Raw genomic sequence first — 20081 nt, forward strand, 5'->3', positions numbered from 1 at the left:
AGTTGAAGGTACAATTTTTTTTCCAGCTCTTTTATTCCTTTAACTTCTTAACAAAAGAAGAGTCTCCAAAGTTTAAAAAACCTTTGAAAAATATACAGCTTGATATTATTTACATAATACATGAATCCAGGTTCCAATATCAAACATTGCTATGTCAGAAACACAGTGGAAGGCAGGAATGTAACTCACTGCCTTTTAGACGCAAAGACTAATAGACACGTTCTCGTATCTCGACTATCTTTGTTACCTGTTATCCTCATACATAAATTATTAGGCACCTGAGAGGTTGGAAGACTACCGAAAATGAACTTCATACCTTCTATTCTGTTTGATTATTATCTTAAAAACTTACTGCATTTTAAATCTCTAACTTTACTTCATCTACAACTAACTTCACTTTCATTATCCCAAATGATCAGGTATTAACTACATGAACTGTTAATGTATACACAGACCTAAAAATCAAACAAAAATGTATTGCCCAGTTGTGTAGGATATATATTTGAACCCCATGACATTTCCTAGTGCTTTGTGAGCAATCCAAATTTCACTTAAGAGAGGTGTCAACTCTGCCCATGCTCTGGACTATGTTTGTAGAAAACATATAAAAAAGACTGACAATAATTGATCTCTTATAAATTAATCAAGAAACCTAAGATTAAAAATTCTAAATTATAGTTTTATTTGTATTTAAAAATACATTGGAAATTCTGCATATTCCCATGATCAACCTTATTTTCAATGCACATTACTTAAATTTTGATGACATGGTTGGTTCTGACAAGTCCTTTTTCAAGCTGAACACCAAAATAGGGAAACTCCTGTAGATTTCCACGGGCCCTGTTCCCATTGATGTATACTGCTTCCTTACTAACGGTGATAGATGGCTTTCATCAGTCTTTTATCACCTGAACAGTCTTCCGACCATAATGATAGTAACTGTAAGCTGATGCAGCTGTGGTGAAAGCTGTAAAACACCTTTTATGGAAGAAAAGAAATAAAATTTAGTTGTCAAGTCTAAAAAACAGTAGCAATGGGAATCATAATGAATACATGCAAAAGATCTATTTAAAAAGCAAAAAGGCTGGGTGCAGTGGCTCACGCCTGTAATCCCAGCACTTTGGGAGGCCAAGGCGAGCGGATCACGAGGTCAGGAGATAGAGACCATCCTGGCTAATACGGTGAAACCCCATCTCTACTAAAAAAATACAAAAAATTAGCCGGGCGGGCGCCTCTAGTCTCAGCTACACAGGAGGCTGAGGCAGGAGAATGGCGTGAACCGGGAGGCAGAGCCTGCAGTCAGCCAAGATGTGCCACTGCACTCCAGCCTGGGCGACAGAGCGAGACTCCGTCTAAAAAAAAAAAAAAGTAAAAAGGGCTCTGTGGTGTAATTTTTCTTAACTATAAGAGTCTAAATACACTGCTTTTCTTTAAGACTTCATTTTAATTAGTAATGTCAAACAAAATTATTCTAGGTAATGAGCCCTACAAATAAATACTACTAGCAACTGTCATTTTTTACTCAGGCATCCTCTAGGTGTCTTACATTCTCATTTTATTCTTACAACAAACTCATCCTCCAGAAGGGGGAAATGGAAGACCCGGATAACTTGCTCAGGGCTTATCAAAGAACTATGTTTGAGCCTGACTTGGTTTCAGCTCTAAAGCCCACATGCTCCTTCTACTGCTCCATGCTGCTCAGGGTACCAGACTCTATTTCCTGTAGCTTTTGAGAATTCTAAAGTTATCTGAGTAATTTTAAATAAATTTCAGCTTTCTTTACCAAATTACCCTTAACTGGATTCTCCTTGAAATGACATCAACTGATGCCCGTGGCATGCTGAATGCCCACAGCTAGGAGATTACTTTTTAGTGCACTCACGCACTTCTGCTTTTATTAGGTGAGGCAGAATCAAGATTCCCTTTTGTTGGATCTTGAATCTGTTCATGCCACTTTGATATACTAAATTCATAAACCAATGAATCTATGTGTTAGAAAAATTGCTATTTCTAGCTGGACGCAGAGGCTCATGACTATAATCCTACCACTTTGGGAGGCTGAGGCAGGAGGATTGCTCGAAGCCAAGAGTTTGAGACCAGCTTGGGCAACATAGTGAGACCCTGTTTCTACAAAAAATAATAATATAAAAAATTAGTGGCTGGGCGCAGTGGCTCACACCTGTAATCCTAGCACTTTGAGGCCGAGGCAGGTGGATCGAGGCCAGGAGTGAGAGATCGGCCTGACCAACATGGTGAAATCCTGCCTCTACTATATAAAAATTGGCCAGGTATGGTGGTGGGTGCCTGTAATCCCAGCTACTCAGGAAGTTGAGGTGGGAGAATGACTTGAACCCGTGAGGTAGAGGTTGCAGTGAGCTAAGATCAGGCCATTGCACTACAGCCTGGGCAACAGAGTGAGAACCCGTCTCAAAAAAAAAAAGGAAAAAAAAAAGTAATTAAATTAAAAAAAACCAAAATAGCTAGGTGTGGTGGCACATGCCTGTAATCCCAGTTACTCAGGAGGCTGAAGTGGGAGGATCACTTGAGGCCAGCAATTCAAGGTTACTGTGAGCTATGATCATGCCACTGCACTACAGCCTGGGTGACAGAGCAAGACCCTGTCTCCAAAAAAAAAAAAAAAAAAAAAAAATTTTTTTTTAAATTGCTATTTCTGAAAACTACATTGGATGCTTTACAAAAGACTCAATAAAGGTTACTTGATCAAAAAAAAAATACTGTCTCTGTTTTCATGGGTACCTAGGGAAAAAAAGTACTGTCAAAATAAATAGGCAAGATGATTGTGAAAAGACTAGGGAAAAAATCTAAACAGTTCTTAGACTGCTTTGTAAATGTTTTAAGTTCTTGCATCACCTTAAAGAAGTAGAAAATGAAAATTAGAGAGGTTGTATTATGGATGTAGTTTATCCAAGAAAGAAAAAACTCCCACTGATGGACCTACATTCAAAAAGTCTTCATCCTATATCAGAAGGTATAAGATGAATTGGGATAAATGTACACTTAAATATTTTAAATTAAAAAGTTTAGAGTAGTTGTCATTTTTTAAAAGCTTGCCTGGCTTAACTGACTGTGATTAGTCACCACTTTCTGGTCCAGACTGTACCAAGCAAGATAATTTTAATTCTAGTTAAAATTGTGCCAAAATATAATACTCCAATATCAATGTGACATATTTTGAACTCTGAAAGCATGAATTTGACACACTTTTAAGATGATAAATAAGCAATTAGTATAATAAAATTCAAACTCCTTTCTCCAGTTTTCCCTCCTACAACAACCCTTTCAACAGGCTGGACTCAGCTTCCCTACCCTCTCTCCAACACTCTGTCTCTTGGCTTAGGCCCTGTCTTTCACCTAGTGGCCTCCTCTGAGTCCTACACAATCCACCTATACTTCATGCATCAAACACCACCTCCTCCCTGAAACCGTCCCTCTTATTCCTATGAAGTTATCTCTTCCTCCAAAACCCTAACACATTATCAGTACCGTTTATCCCTTTTAATTTGTATGAAAGCTAACTTCTACATCTCATACTTCACAGGAAGTGTCTTAACAATGGTATCAATCACAAAATATAGCCACAGCTTTATCCAGTCAGTGCTCGATAAATGCTGTAAGAACAAGGTCATTCTAGGGCTATCACAATAAGTCATTCTGTTGACATTCTAAGACAGTGATTCTAAATTTAGCTTACCACAGTATCTGAAGATAAATGCTGTCAGCATAGTTGAAAACTGGAGCTGCCAAAGAAGCTGCCACCAAGATTAATTGGACTGCTGTATTTACCTAAATAAAAAAAGAAAGAGTTCTAAATGAATAGTGCTAACTGGATCCTATTTCAAGCGTTCAAGACAAAAGCACAGCCCATCACACTATAACATGACATACCCTCAGCATGCTTGCGGTTCATCTACACTGTCCCTGCCCAAGAAGCTTGCATTCACAGGTGAGCACACACAAAAGGGTCAACTTCACTAACTGACCCATCTGTCTGCACAGCTGCCCTTAAGAGTGAGAGTAATGACAACTGTCAGAAAATACCACTACCTTGAATTCCCACAGCAACTCAAAAATGTTACAAAATTATTTGCCTTTTTTCCAACTGCCCATTAAAATAGAATATGAAAATAACTAGGCTACCTCCTCATGGGTAAAAGAGTAAGGAGTTAGGTGACTTGCCTGCAGTCACAGCAGACAACAGAACCAAAGCTGGAACCTAGATTTCCTAGGGCCTTATCTGATGTTCCTTTCTTGCCTACCTGTCAAACCTTGTGAGGTTAGAAAATTAAAATGCACGCATCTCAGGACAGATGCAGTAGTTCATGCCTGCAATCCCAACACTTTTGGAGGCTGAGGCAGAAGGACTACTTGAGCACAGGAGTTCAAGACCAGCTAGTTAAAAACCAGTCAAGCATGGTGGCATGCACCTGTACTCTCAGCTACTTGGGAGGCTGATGTGGGAGGATATTTTGAGCCTGGGAGGTCAAGGCTGCAGTGAGCTATGATTGCGTCACTGCGCTCAAGGCTGGGCGGACAGAGCAAGACCCTATTTCAAAGACAAAGCACTCATCTCCATAAAAGAACCTCTCTAAAGGAGGAAATGAGTAGGCTTCCCTACACTAAAAGACAGCACTGGGGAGAAAAGAAAATAGAACAAGAAACACACTGGACACTCCCTCTATCATCATGAGAAGCATTCCATGGAAGAGTCTGTAAAGTATGAAAACAGGAGTGAAGCAGACAAGCACCTCTGTTCTATCACCCGTTCTCCAGCCAAATGATACTTCATTTTAAAAAATAATAGCCGGGCGCAGTGGCTCACGCCTGTAATCCCAGCACTTTGGGAGGCCGAGGTGGGTGGATCACCTGAGGTTAGGAGTTTGAGACCAGCCTGACCAACATGGTGAAACCCCATCTCTACTAAAGAATACAAAAAAATTAGCTGGGCATGGTGGCGCACGCCTGTAATCGCAGCTACTTGGGAGACTGAGGCAGGAGAATTGCTTGAACCCGGCAGGTGGAGACTGCAGTGAGCCGAAATCGCATCATTGCACTCCAGCCTGGGCAACAAGAGCAAAAAATCCATCTTAAAAATAAAATAAAATAAAAAATAAATTTTATCTGAAGGACTTCCTATAAGGGTTTAAGGCACTTGTCCCTGTACCTCTTTAAGCCACTTTCCATGTAGTGCTACACTCAAATACAATATAAATACAAGTCACTTGAAGCCAAAGAAACAAACAAAAAACAACAAAAAAACCCAAACCCTATGCATGTAGGTAAAAGTCCACCCCAGGGAGTTCTGTATAAAAGCCACTACCCTTCTCTCCCAAAAAGGATGGGCATTCTTAACTTGTTAAATCCTTGACATTAAATATGGGACAAAAGAATGAACAGAGAAAACTTATCAAAACTACTAGAAAAACAAATATGGTTTGAGAGGCATTAACAGTATCCTTTTTGTGTGCAGACTGGCATATACTTACTGTCCTGAATGCTCAGGAAAACAGAATGGACAACTAAGAGTAGCAGTTGTTTATCAGTGAACAAAACTTTTTCCTACTCTCCTACGCCTTTCCACTTAACTGTCAATCCTGAAAATGAACGGCCATTTGGTGTTTTCACCACAGGGAGGAGGGAAGTGAAACCACAAGGGACTCTTCATAATCTGTGAAACTCAATCAAGAAGCAATTACAGCCAAGCTTGGTGGCTCACTCCTGTAATCCCAATAATTTGGGAGCCCAAGGCAGGAGGACTGCTTGAAGCCAGGAGTTCCATACCAGCCTGGGCAACAAAGTAAGACCTTGTCTCAAAAAAAAAAAAAAAAAAGGAACAACTACATTTCAATTCCCTTTACCTGAACAGTGGCCCAATTACCTCATTCAGAGCTTAAATTCTTAGACCACCAACTCAAGGCACAACATGTAAAGGATGATCCAAAAAAAATGGAGGACAAAAGAACTGGGTTAAAGTTGCCTGCCTAACGCCACTCTCTAGTCTCTATACTCTATGCATTTAAATTTGTCTCATTTTCAGCTGTTCTTGACTGAGGTTTATATCCCATATAATAAAAATTTACAAAGGGATAACTTAAAAGAACATTGCATTCTCTTACCTTGCTGATGAATGTTGGTTTTAACCTAGCTGTGGCATAGCAAGGATTGAAATACTTGGCAAGTGTTCGCTGGCAGAGGACCAAAAAAGATAATTAATTTATTGTTTAAAATAGACATTTTAATTTAAAACAGACATTTTGTTATTATAGTCAGGTAACAACATAATTTTATAAATCATACATTCAATATATACTGAAAATTGAGTTTTAAAAAATTTATAGATTTCTCAATTGCTGTAAAATTCAAACACAATACCTATAAAGTTGCTTTATAAAATTTTACTAAACTCAAAATTCCCTTATTCACTATTTTCTTTTTTGAATTAAAAAATAAAATGAACAAAATACCGCTCTATTTTCAGTAGACTGGGAGCCAAAAGAGGTTAATTGCCACACGTCTGTGCTCAAATATTTATAGAGCTCATGAATAAATATGCAAACAAATCGTTCCATGTTCATACAACTGTGATTTTTAAAACCAATTCTAGACTATCCATGGTAGAGGTTAGACAATATGTCTCGGACCTATGTGAAACACCTTTAAAGAATTTGCTTCTAGGGATATGGGCTGGCTGGTCTGGGTTTCACGTGCCATCAATTGAAAAGAGGTTGACTTTAAAAAATATCTTTTTGTTTTTTCCTTAAATCATACACAATGCTAAAAGAATACTTTTTGGAAACAAACTCACTGGTGTTGGAAGAGTTCGGTATCTGACATAAAAAACAGCAGCAATCAACATTACATCTCTTGAAATGATCATATAAGTAAGCGGAACTGAAAATCAAACATAAAATAATTTTAACTGGGATTCTGAAAATTACTAACATATATTATGAATACAATAACATGTCATTCAGCCTTACCACAAACTGCTGTTTTCACAAATAGTTTTATAATGAACACCTATTGATGGTTTAGGGTTCCCTATAGCAAACTACTGATTTTTATATTTTTCTTTAACCCGCCCTCAAAACAAAGTGAAGTACAGACTATAACTTTGAAGTCTGTATCTGCGTTTCAGTATGCCGATCTTCTCATCCGATTATGTTTTTTTCTTGCATGTTTTTAAGCTATTGGTCTGAAGTTGTCAGCATCAGCTGTACTCAGCACTCTCTCCTCCTTTGCTACTTCTTAGCTCTGTACATTTGAAAAAAAGATCACCATACTCAGAATTACAGGGAAAGAGATGATAAAGGGGTGGCGAAGGATGTGGGAGGCCTCAAACTCTTCTGGAATCTCAGGAGCTTTGATTGCTCGTTCTGCATTTTAGACTATTCTCTGAAGAGTAAAATTTGCTGCTATGTGCAACTAGTAGAGAAACAGAATTTTTTTTGTATTTGTTTTGTTTTTTTTTGACAGGGCCTTGCTTTGTTGCCTAGGCTGGAGTGCAGTGGCACGGTAACGACTCACTGCAGCCTTGACTTCCTGGGCTCAAGGCAATCCTCTCACCTCACCCTCCCAAGTAGCTGGGAACACAGGTACATGCCACCATGCCTAATTTTTTTTTTTTTTTTGGTAGAGAAGGGATTTCACCATGTTATCCCAGCTGGTCTAAAACTCCTGAGTTCAAGCGATCTGCCCGCCTCAGCCTCCCAAAATGCAAGGATTACATGCATGAGCCACCGTGCCCAGCCTGAAATATTTTATACTTATCCAGCCAGTTCCTTCCTAGGGATTGCTGTTTTTCTCCTTGTCCATTCAATGAATTCAACTTGTCAATAGTTCCGTCATCATTCCTCAGATTTTATACTATGGTCCCAGAGCCATAGCCAACAGGAGGATATCTTCAAATAAATACCTAAGGAACCCCTATTTCCTTATTGAATGGGAATGAGATGGCAAAGAACTTGCTTCACTTTATATCCTTCTGCACCACAGAAAGTTTTTAACTGTGAATATATCTTTTATAAGAAAAAAATTATTTTTAAAAAGGGTGGGAAAAAAACCGAGTTCACTCGGTTCAAACACTATTCAAACTATTTCAAATAAATAAAGATAAAAATAAAAAGGATCATGAATATCCCTTCCGTAATACTTTCAGACAAATCTTTTATGAATTATTGGAGGCTGTACTTATGGTCCTCTCCAGTTTTGACATTCAACTGGCTCTGCAATTTGAAGAAAATCTCTAATTAATTACAGATTTAAAATTTAAATCTCTGCTGGTTATAGCTATGATGTAAGTGTTGATCCTTGGCCGAGTCCTTGATGGATAACACTATTCCAAAGAAAAAGTGCTTATCCACTCAAGTCATAGCATTTGGAGCAAACAAGATATGGCTATACGAGCCAAGCATAAAAACAGTAAGTCGGCCGGGCGCGGTGGCTCAAGCCTGTAATCCCAGCACTTTGGGAGGCCGAGACGGGTGGATCACGAGGTCAGGAGATCGAGACCATCCTGGCTAACACAGTGAAACCCCGTCTCTACTAAAAAATACAAAAAAACTAGCCGGGCGAGGTGGCGGGAGCCTGTAGTCCCAGCTACTCGGGAGGCTGAGGCAGGAGAATGGCCTGAACCCGGGAGGCGGAGCTTGCAGTGAGCTGAGATCCGGCCACTGCACTCCAGCAAGGGGGACAGAGTGAGACTCCGTCTCAAAAAACAAACAAACAAACAAACAAAAAAATACAGTAAGTCATAATTTTTAGGAACATTTTTGTGCCTGTAAAACAAACTTTTCTGTAGCAATCATTAGCTGGCAAAATCTAACAACAATCATACTTTCAAAATGCAGCAAACCTGTGCAGTGGCTCACGCCTGTAATCCCAGGACTTTGGGAGGCCGAGGCGGGCAGATCACCTGAGGTCAGGAGTTCGAGACCAACCTGACCAACAAGAAGAAGCCCCATCTCTACTAAAAATACAAAATTAGCCAGGCGTGGTGGCACATGCCTGTAATCCCAGCTACTCAGGAGTCTGAGGCAGGAGAAGCACTTGAACCCAGGAGGCGGAGGTTGCAGCGAGCCAAGATCGTGCCATTGCACTCCAGCCTGGGCAACAAGAGCGAAACTCTGTCTCCAAAAAAAAAAAAAAAAGCAGCAAATCCATGCAAATTAAAATCTGTGTATACATGGAAGAACATGCAAGATTGCATTCAACCAGGAATGCAGGCCTATGGAATTCAGACTATGCTTGGTGCAGCACATTAGGTTCCAACCCAACAGTGTGACCTAACAATTAGCATCTCTGGACTCAGTTTACCATCTGTAACCATCTGGTAGGGGAAAGACCTATTTAAAAAAAACCAAAAAAACAAAAAAACAAGGGTTCCCCAAACTGACTGCCCATCCAAAAGTCACTTTGAGAGAGTTCAGTAAAAGCCCAGATGAAAGCTCTCTTCCGGGTGAAAGCTCTCCTCTGGGTGACTCCTATGCACAGCGAGGCTGGAACGTTTCTACACCAGATGGTCTCGAAGGCCTCAGCCAACTAAAAGATACAGGCTCCTACTGTGGTTAAAAAATTTTATCCTATTTCCTGGCTTTCCCTCTTGGCCTCCTCTTCTCTTCTACAGTTAAAACAGCTTTCATTTTGCCTACTAGAGTAAGAAAGTGATGGGTAGGACAGTGTAAAATGTGTCAAGGATTTCTCCAGGTTTTTTCTCCCTACTTGCTAACTCTGAAACATGGGTAATTTTGCAACGATATTTCCAGTGTCTGTAAGTAAAATGTTATTAGAACACATTCTATACTCACTAATTTAAATATTTTCTGTGGCTGCTTTCACACTACAACAGCAGAGCTGAGTAGCTGTGACAGAGATCACATAGCCCACAAAGCCAGACATCACGGTCAAGTTTTATTAGCATTAAAGGGAAATATTTCATAAAATCGTTTACATCTTAAAAATGGTTAACATCTACACCATAGGTTTTTACACTGAAAACAATAAATTTAACAGAATATTCTAGAAATTGACTTAAGCCAGAAATAATAATTTAACATACGGTAAATCAGAAACAATATAATACAAAAATATGGCAGACCAAATACACGCAGACCTAAGTTCAGTGTACATAAATCTAAGTAGAAATTAACTTGGATTTGCCTTCCACTCTCTAATCAACATATAAGCCAAAGAATTTGTTTTCATCCTTCTCCCCCTCCCAAAAAAGACCAAAAAGAATAGCAGAATGATTTATTATTCTAGCAAAAAAGGAAAGCAAAAAGTTTCTTGACCTCCAATCCTGCAGAAGATATTTCTTACTCTTAGAGAAACAAAGGTATTAAAATGAAGGTAGATGTGACTTTTAAAAAATGCAGCATAAAAGTAGGAACATGCAAGACTGCATACATGCATCATTCTACTTTCCAAAACTCTCCTAAAATGACAGTAAAGAAATGAAAGGATATAAAAACACAAAGAGAATGAGTAGAGGAGACAGATTTCAAAGTTTTAACCAAGCTTATTAGTAATAAGGTGGGAAGAGCTGAAACCTAACTTCTTCAGAAAGGAATTCCCACGAGAAGCAACTCCACAAGAGAAACTCAAGAAGTCCATATAAAGAGCAGTCAGATCCCTGCCCCAAGCCTTCCCTAACACCTTACTGCTAGGGCTGTGTCTAAGAGTGATTTTTACATTTTTTAATGGTTGGGGGAAAAAAGTCAGAAGACCAGTATTTCAAGACACATGAAAATGCTATGAAATTCGATTTCTAGGCTGGGCGGGGTGGCTCACGCCTATAATCCTAGCACTTTGGGAGGCTGAGACAGGCGGATCACTTGAGGCCAAGAGTTTAAGACCAGCCTGGCCAACATGGCAAAACCCCATCTCTACTAAAAACACAAAAATTAGCTGGGCCTTGTGGTGCATGCCTGTAATCCCAGCTACTCAGGAGGTTGAAGCACAAGAATCACTTCTTGAAAGTGACTGGGAGGCAGAGGTTGTAGTGAGCCAAGATTGTGCCACTGCATTCCAGCCTAAGTGACAGAGCGAGACCCTGTCTAAAAAACAAACAAACGAGAAACAAAAACAAACAAAAAAACAGGCATGGTGACCCATGCTTGTAATCCCAGCGCTTTGGGAGGCTGAGGCAGGTGAATCACCTGAGGTCAGGAGTTCGAGACCAGCCTGGTCAACATAGTAAAACCCTGCCTCTACTAAAAATACAAACAATTAGCTGGGCATGGTGGTGGGTGGCTGTAATCCCAGGTACTCGCGAAAATGAAGCAGGAGAATCACTTGAACCTGGGAGGCGGGGGTTGCAGTGAGCCGAGATAGTGCCACTGCAAGCCAGCCTAGGCGACAGAGCAAGACTCTGTCTCAAAAATAAATACATAAAATAAAATAAATTTCCAGTGTCCATAAGTAAAATTTTATTGGAATTCATTCACATTCACTCATCTATATATTTTCTATGGCTGCTTTCACGCTACAATAGCAAAGCAGAGTGGTTGTGACAGAGATCACATTACCCACAAAGCAGGAAATATTATCTGTTCCTTTGCAGGAAAAGTTACCAACCCCCACTCCACGTTACTCTGTGAACCAAGGGGCACTGGAGTGCAGTAGGGATCAAGCGAAGGTCTACATACTGAACAATGCGACCCCAGCCTCCTCCCACAGCTTAGCTCCCAAAACCCTGGTGGGAAGGCCTTTATAATTCCCAAGCAGCAGATGGAGAGCTAGGATCTACAGAATAGGCTTAAAGATACTGAGAATTCAGGCCCTGCACCCCAGTGCCTAGTGAGCTCCCAATGAACTTTTCATGCCTCATTCAAATATAAGTTAGCAGCCAAGGATCACCACACATTTCAATAAAGTCTCCACCATAAAAGAGAGGCCAAAACAAACAAAAACTAGAATCTGAAGGAAAGAGAGCCAATACAGAGGTTTTTTAAAAAATAAATAAATAAATAAATACAAGTATACCTCAGAGATATTGAAGGCTCTGTTCCAGACCACTGCAACAAAGCTAATACTGCAGTAAAGTGAGTCGCACGAATTTTTCAGTTTCCCAGTGCACATGAAAGTTATGTCTACACTACAATCCATTTTGTGTACGGTAGTAGCACTAAATATATATATATACACACACACACCCACACACAAACACACACACCTTAATTTAAAAATACTTTACTGCTAAATCATGCTAATGATCATCTGAGCCTTTAATGAGTCATAATCTTTTTGCTAGTAGAGGGTCTTACCTCAGTGTTGACAGCTGCTGACTGATCAGAGTGGTGGTTGCTGAAAGCTGGGGTGGCTGTGGCAATTTCTTAAAATAAGACAACAATCAAGTTTGCCACATAAATTGACTCTGCCTTTCACAAAAGATTTATCTGTACCATGCAATGCTATTTGATAGCATTTTGCCCACAGAACTTCCTTCAAAATTGAAGTTAAGGCCGGGCGCAGTGGCTCACACCTATAATCCTAGCACTTTGGGAGGCCAAGGAGGGTGGATCACGAGGTCAGGAGATCGAGACCACCCTAGCTAACATGGTGAAATCCCGTCTCTACTAAAAATACAAAAAAATTAGCCGGGTGTGGTGGTGGGCGCCTGTAGTCCCAGGTATTCGGGAGGCTGAGGCAGGAGAATGGCATGAACCCAGGAGGCGGAGCTTGCAGTGAGCCGAGATCATGCCACTGCACTCCAGCCTGGGTGACAGAGCAAGACTCTGTCTCAAAAAAAAAAGTTGAAGTTAATTCTCCCAAGTCCTGCAGCAGCCTTATCCACTAAGTCTGTGTAATATTTTAAATCCTTTGTTGTCATTTCAACAGTGTTCACAACATCTTCACCAGAAGTATATTTCATCTCTAAAAACCTCTTTAAGAAGCAACTCAGGAAATTTTTACCATGAGATTGTAGCAATTCACTCATCCTCAGGCTCCACTCTAATTCTAGCTATCTTGCTATTTCTACCACATCTGCAGTGACTTCCTCCACTGGTCTTGAACCCCTCAAATCATCCATGTGGGTTGGAATCAACTTCTTCCAAAAATCCAGTTAATGGTGATATTTTGACTTTCTCCCAAGAATCATCAATATTCTTAATGGCATCTAGAATGGTGAATCCTTTCTAGAAGGTTTTCAATTTACTTTGCCCAGATCCATCAGAGGAATCACTATCTATGGCACCTACAGCCTTGGGGAATGTATTTCTTAAATAATGAGACTTGAAAGTCAAAATAACAAGGACTGAAGAATGGATGTGTCAGTAGGTATGAAAACAACATTAATTTTCTTGTTTATCTCCATCAGAGCTCTTGGGTGACCAGGTGTGTTGTCAATGAGTAGTAACATTTTAAACTGAATCTTTTTTTTCTGAGCAGTAGGTCTCAACTGTAGGCTTAAAATATTCAGTACATCATGTTATAAACATATGCTGTCATTCATGCTTTGCTATTCCATTTCTAGAGCACAGGTAGAATAGATTTAGCATAATGCCTAAGGGCCCTACCATATTCAGAATGATAATGAGCACTGGCTTCAACTTAAACTCACTGGCTTCATTGGCCTCTAGCAAGAGAATCAGCCTGTTCTTTGAAGCCCATGCACTGACCTCTCTCTAGCTATAAAAGCTTTAGATGGCATCTTCTTCCAATAGAAGGGTGTTTTGTCTCCATTGAAAATCTGTTGTTTACCGTATCCACCCTCATCATTAGCCAGATTTTCTGGATAACTTGCTGCAGCTTCCCCACTAGTGCTTGCTGCTTCACCTTGCACTTCCATGTTATGGAGATGGCTTTTTTCCTTAAACTGCACAAACCAAGGTCAGCTAGCTTCCAACTTTTCTGCTGCAACTTCTTCACCTCTCTGTGCCTTCACAGAATTGAAGAGAGTTAGGGCCTTGATCTATTATAGATTAGGCATTGGCTTAAGGGCATGTTTTGGCTGGCTTGATCTTCTATTCAGACCATTCAGACTTTCTTTCCATAAGCAATAAGGCTGTTTTGCTTACTTAACATTTATGTGTTCACTGGAGTAACAATTTTAATTTCTTTCAAGAACTTTTCCTATGCATTCACAACTTGGCTATTTGGCACAAGAGGCCTAGCTTTCAGCCTCTCTCAGCTTTTGAAATGCCCTCCTCACTAAGCTTAATAATTTCTAGCTTTTGATTTAAAGTGAGAGACATGTAACCTCTTCCTTTCACATTGTAGGGTTATTAATTGGTCTATTCTCAATATTATTGTGTCTCAGAGAATAGGGAGGCCTGAGGAGAGGGAGAGAGATAGGGGACCCACAGATTGGTGGAGCAGTCAGAACATACACAACATTAGTCGATTAAGTTCACTCTTGATTAACAGGATTTTGGAAAAAGTTGATTCCAACCCTCATGGATGACTCTCACGGGTTCACTGCATCCCAAAGCAATCAGACAATAACATCAGGGATCACTGATCACAGATCACCATAACAGATTTAATAATGACAAAGTCTGGAATATTGGCAGAATTATTATAATGTGATAGAGACCAGGTGCTGTGGCTCATGCCTGTAATCCCAGCATTTTGAAAGGCTGAGGTGGGAGGATCACTTAAGCCCAGGAGTTCGAGAGCAGCTTGGGCAACATAGGGAAACCCCATCTCTATAAAAAATTTAAAAATTAGCTGGGTGTGTGGTGGCGCACATCTGCAGTCTCAGCTACTCAAGAAACTGAGACAAGAGGATCCCTTGAGCCCAAGAGGTCAAGGCCGCAGTGAGGCATAATTATACCACTGCATTCCAGCCTGGGTGACAGAGCAAGACCCTGTCTCAGGAGAAAAAAAAAAAGTGACAGAGAGGCAAAATGGGCACATATGTTAGAAAAATGGTGCTGATAGACTTGTGGACATAGGGTTGCCAAACTCTGAATTTGTAAAAAATGTCACTTTGCAAAGTGCAATAAAGTGAAATGCAATAAAAATGAGGTATGCGCATGTATGTATAGATATCCTGAATGACATTCATCCACGATATAAGAATTTTTTTTTTAAACGAAGATAGAGAACATGAACTCTTGAAAATTCAAAATGAGAGCCAAAAAAAGTCAACAGAAGGGGGGAATGGTAATGTTGGGGGAATCTTTAAGAAGAAAAAAAAAGACAAAGATTTTTAAAAGAAAATCTGAAAGAAAAGAATCAATCCATGAAGCTCAGTTATGATGGGGTGACAGTAGCCAAAGCCCAGAGCCCTCGAGGTTGGGCTCTGATAAACCATCTCCTAGCTTGCAGCTAGGATCTGAATGACTATTCCTACAGGGTTGGGAGAAAAGATGGCCCAAAGTAAAACAGGACTCCCAGGATTGTCTCATCACCTGGTGGTCTATGTGGTCCCAGACTGTTAGCATTCCTAGGCACCTGGTAGAACAAAAAAATCTTCTCTGGTGAGTAATGCCATGTTCATAAGAATCAAATATTCCTCCAAATTATTTTTCAAAGAATGTATCTAAACAGAAAAAAAAAAAATAACAAATAATTAAAATACCATGAGTAAGAAGCAACAGAAACAGTGGACAAATGAAAGAGACTACCAAAAGATGTAAGATTTTTGAATCACCAGAGTCTATAAAAACAACTAAGCTTAGCACGTACAAGGGGATAAAAGTCAATATTGAAAACTTCAGCATGGAACTGAAAACCATAAAAGATGACTTAGCAAGTCCAAAAAAGAATAAAATAGGAGTTCTATAGTTAGAGAATACAATAGAAGTTAAGATTAAATAGATTTGGCACGGTTAAAGAGAGGTAATGAAATGAAAAATAGTAAACCTATTAGTACAGCCAGAATGGAGCTCAAAAAGATAAAATGAGCGAACACAGAAAAAACCCACTGAGATGTAATGGATACAGAGAGAACGTCTAACATAGGTATATTGCAGTCCCAAAAGAAAAGAAAGAATACACAACAACATTTAAAGAGATGGTGGCTGAGAATTTTCTAGCACTAACTTCAAGATATAATCCACAGACTTAAAAGTCCAATAAATCCCAAGCAGAATAAAAAAGAAACTTGTAACAAGAAATATTATTGTGAAACTGAGAAAAACAAAAGACAAAGAAAATCTTAAAAACAGCCACAAGAAAACAAAATTGCCTTCAAAAAAAGCAATACGGCCAGGTGCAGTGGCTCTTGCCTGTAATCATAGCTCTTTGGAAGGCCAAGGTGGGTAGATTGCTCGAGCTCAAAAGTTCAGCCTGGGCAACAGGCGAAACTCCATCTCTAAAAACCATATAAAAATGAGATGGGCACACACCTGTAGTCCCAGCTACTCAGGAGGCTGAGGTAGGAGGACTGCTTGAGCCCAGGAAGCAGAGAATGCAGTGAGCTAAGATCATACCACTGCACTCCAGCCTGGGTGACAGAGCGAGACCTTGCCTTGGGAAAAAAAAAATGGATTAACAGCTGATTTCTTACTATCAACAATGGAAGAGGATGACTGAGTAACATCTTAAACATGCTAAGAAAAACTAACACCAACCTAGAATTCTATATACAACAAAAATATTCTTCAAGAATAAAGACAAAATGAAAACATTTTCAGAGAAAAAGAATTTACCAGTAAACCTACATTAAAAAGAATTCCAAAAGAACATACTTCAGACAAAAGGAAAATGATCTCAGATGGGAGGTCTGAAATACATCAAACAATACAGACTAACAAAAAGTAATAAATATGAAGATAAATTTAAATGAACATTATATAAACATATCTGTGAGTTTAAGAAACATATAAAAGTATGACAACAGTAACCTAAGCTGAGAGAATAATTGGAGTTCAAGTATTCTAAGGTGCCTCCCATGCCCAGAATGAGTACAGAATTATTAAGATCATATTTTTATAAAGATAAATGTTTTAATTTGGAGGAAAACTGAATGGAAACCGTGTAAAACTTTCAAACTAGTAGAGTGAAAGAAAATACAATTTAAAAATACTAAAAAGGACAAAACATATGTGTCAAATAAAATACTTCAAGTAAAATAAAAGACTGAATGAAACATCTATCAATCACAATAAATATTAATGGGTTAAATGCTTCTGTTAAAAGACTATATGGGTTAAGAGAAAATGGGTTTTATTTTAAATATGTTATTTACATATATATTTACATAAATATATGTTATTTACAAGTGATATCTAAAAAGATGCAGAACTGTAGAAGGTAAAATATTTATCATGCAAACACTACCAAAAGCAAGCCAGCTGAGCTTAAGTAATAGCCCACAAAATATATTTTAAGGTAAAAATCATTACTAGAGCTATAGAGGGTCACTTCATAATAAAACATTCAATTCACCAAGAAGACATAACAATTTCTAATTCATACTCACTTTAACAACATCACTTCAAGACATACAAAGCAGGCCAGGTGTGGAGGCTCACAACCGTAATTCTAGCACTTTGGGAGGCTGAGGTGGGCAGGTCACTTGAGGTCTGGAGTTCAAGACCAGTGTGGCCAACATGGTGAAACCCCGTCACTACTAAAAATACAAAAATTAGCAGGGCATGGTGGCATGCACCTGTAATTCCAGCTAGTGAGGAGGCTGAGGTAGGAGAATAGCTTGGACCCAGGTGACGGAGGCTGCAGTGAGCCGAGATGGTGCCATTACACACTAGCCTGAGGGACAGAGCGAGACTCCGTCTCAAAAAAAAAAAAAAAAGATACAAAACAAAATCACAACTACAAGACAAATACTGGAAAACTAGGCACACAGTAGGAAACTCTAACTGCCGAACAAACCAAAAGCAAAAGAACATTCAGTGAAGAAACAGAAGACTTAAAGAGCGGGATTAAAAACTTGATCTAATAGACCTATGAAGAACATCATACCCAAGAACTGTAGAATATACATTCATTTCAAGTATTCAAGGAATATTTATAAAATCTGACTGTACTGGGCTGAAAGGCTGAAATCACAGAGCATGTTCTCTGAACACAAGGTTATTACGATTGAAACTGTAACAAAAAGATAACTAAAAAAATCCCCCCCAAAATGGCAACAAATTAAGATATATTTATTTTTAACCTAACAGGTCAATGAAAGAATAATAATAGAAATAGGAAAATATTGTATACTGGACAATGACACACTAAAACCAACATAGGAGATGCAATGAAAGTGGTAATTAGAGGAAAATATATAGTCTTTTTTTTTTTTTTTTTGAAACGGAGTCTTGCTCTGTCGCCCAGGCTGGAGTGCAGTGGCCGGATCTTGGCTCACTGCAAGCTCCGCCTCCCGGGTTTACACCATTCTCCTGCCTCAGCCTCCCGAGTAGCTGGGACTACAGACGCCCACCACCTCGCCCGGCTATTTTTTCGTATTTTTTACTAGAGACGGGGTTTCACCGGGTTAGCCAGGATGGTCTTGATCTCCTGACCTCGTGATCCGCCCGTCTCGGCCTCCCAAAGTGCTGGGATTACAGGCTTGAGCCACCGCGCCCGGCCGGAAAATATATAGTCTTATATGCAATCTTTAGAAAAGCTGAATAACAAGCAGCCACCTATAACTGCACAGTTCAAAATACACACTAGACTTTGAAGGTGTGATAGGAAAAAATTCTCATTAATTTATTGATTACAAGTTAAAATGATAATATTTTTGATAGTGGATTACATAAAATATATCAATTTTCATGTTTCCTTTTTTAAAAAAAGCTACTAAAAATTTTTAATTACATAAGAATCTCCATTTTATTTCTAGACAGAATCAATTAAAAGAATTTAGAGCCAGGCATGGTGGCTCACACCTGTAATCCCAGCACTTTGAGAGTCAGAGGCACCTGAAGTCAGGATCACTTCAGGATCACCTGAGGTCAGGAGTTTGAGGCCAGCCTGGCCAACATGGTGAAACCCCATCTCTACTAAAAATACAAAAAAACTAGCCGAGTATGGTGGCACAGGACTGTAATTGTAGCTACTCACGAGGCTGAGGCGGGAGAATAGCATGAACCCAGAAGGCAGAGGTTGCAGTGAGCTGAGATCAGGCCACTGCACTCAAAAAAAAAAAAAAAAAAAAAAGAAAAGAAAAAAAAATTAGAAAAGGAACAGCAAAGAAAACCTGAAGAAGAAAAAATAAAACGGCAAGATTTAATGAAGTAGTAAACAGCGTATCAGAGAGGCTTGACAAAACCCAAACTTGGTTCTTTTCAAAGATTCATAAAACTGACAAACCTCTGGCAAAAAAAGATTAAAAAAAAAAAAAAGGGATAAAAAATAATCAAGAGGAAAAGAAGGACATTACTACATATCCTATAGACATCAAAAGGTTAATGAGAGCTATTCTGGGCACACTGCCTATGGGGTAGCCCTGCTCCACAAGGAGTAGAAAGTCAATAAAGTTAATGAGGATACCATAAATACCATATGATAAATTTTTTATAATGTAGATCAAATGGACAAATTCTGAGAAAAACATCACAACTTAAAAACCGGTCAAAAGATACAATATGGAGTGAGTTGGCTGAAGGTTAAAAAAAAAAAAAAAGATATACTTTAAACCTGAATCATCCCGTCAACAATTAAAGAAAATGAATTATCTATTTTAAAATTCTTCCCTAAAGAAAACTCCAGGCCTCAATGGCTTTAACAAATTCTACCAAACTTTTAAGTAGAAATATTCATAATGAAACATCTTCCAAGAACGGAAGAAAAAAAAAAGTTCCCAGTTTATTTTATAAGGCTAATTATAAATCTGATATGAAAACTTAACAAGAATATATGAAGAATTCCAAGCCAATCTCATGAATTAAAATTTGAAATCTTCCACAAAATATTAGCAAGACAAATCCAGCAATTTTTTCATAATATATCATGGCAATGTTGGATTTATAACAGGAATTGCAGGTTGTTTTAACATTAGAACTAATATTGCATTAACATGTGTAATTCACCACACATGAACAGCTAAAGGGAAAAACAATACGACCATAGTAATACACAAAAGGAGTTTGACAAAATTTATATCCAGGCCAGGGGTGGTGGCTTACGCCTATAATCCCAGAACTCTGGGAGGCCAAGAGTTC

General features: G+C 39.0%; 1 protein-coding gene across 4 annotated transcripts in view; it reads right to left on the reverse strand.

Moving 5' to 3' along the window:
- Window positions 1-658: 658 nt before the first annotated feature.
- The window catches only part of CRLS1 (cardiolipin synthase 1), a 33008-nt gene continuing 13585 nt past the window's right edge, over window positions 659-20081 (reverse strand). For 3 of the 4 annotated variants that reach the window (XM_028828203.2, XM_028828206.2, XM_077951258.1), the window contains exons 4-7: window positions 6824-6909; window positions 6135-6203; window positions 3713-3804; window positions 659-978 (exon numbers count right to left, since the gene is read on the reverse strand). In XM_028828203.2, coding sequence (XP_028684036.1) covers window positions 894-978; window positions 3713-3804; window positions 6135-6203; window positions 6824-6909 — 332 coding nt within the window. In that variant the 3' untranslated portion in view covers window positions 659-893. Of the gene's footprint in view, window positions 979-3712; window positions 3805-6134; window positions 6204-6823; window positions 6910-15374; window positions 15418-20081 lie in introns of all 4 variants that reach the window. The other variant, XM_077951257.1, reaches the window with a different exon arrangement.

The sequence above is a fragment of the Macaca mulatta genome, chromosome 10, assembly GCF_049350105.2.
Source record: "Macaca mulatta isolate MMU2019108-1 chromosome 10, T2T-MMU8v2.0, whole genome shotgun sequence".
NCBI classification, from domain to species: Eukaryota; Metazoa; Chordata; class Mammalia; order Primates; family Cercopithecidae; genus Macaca; species Macaca mulatta.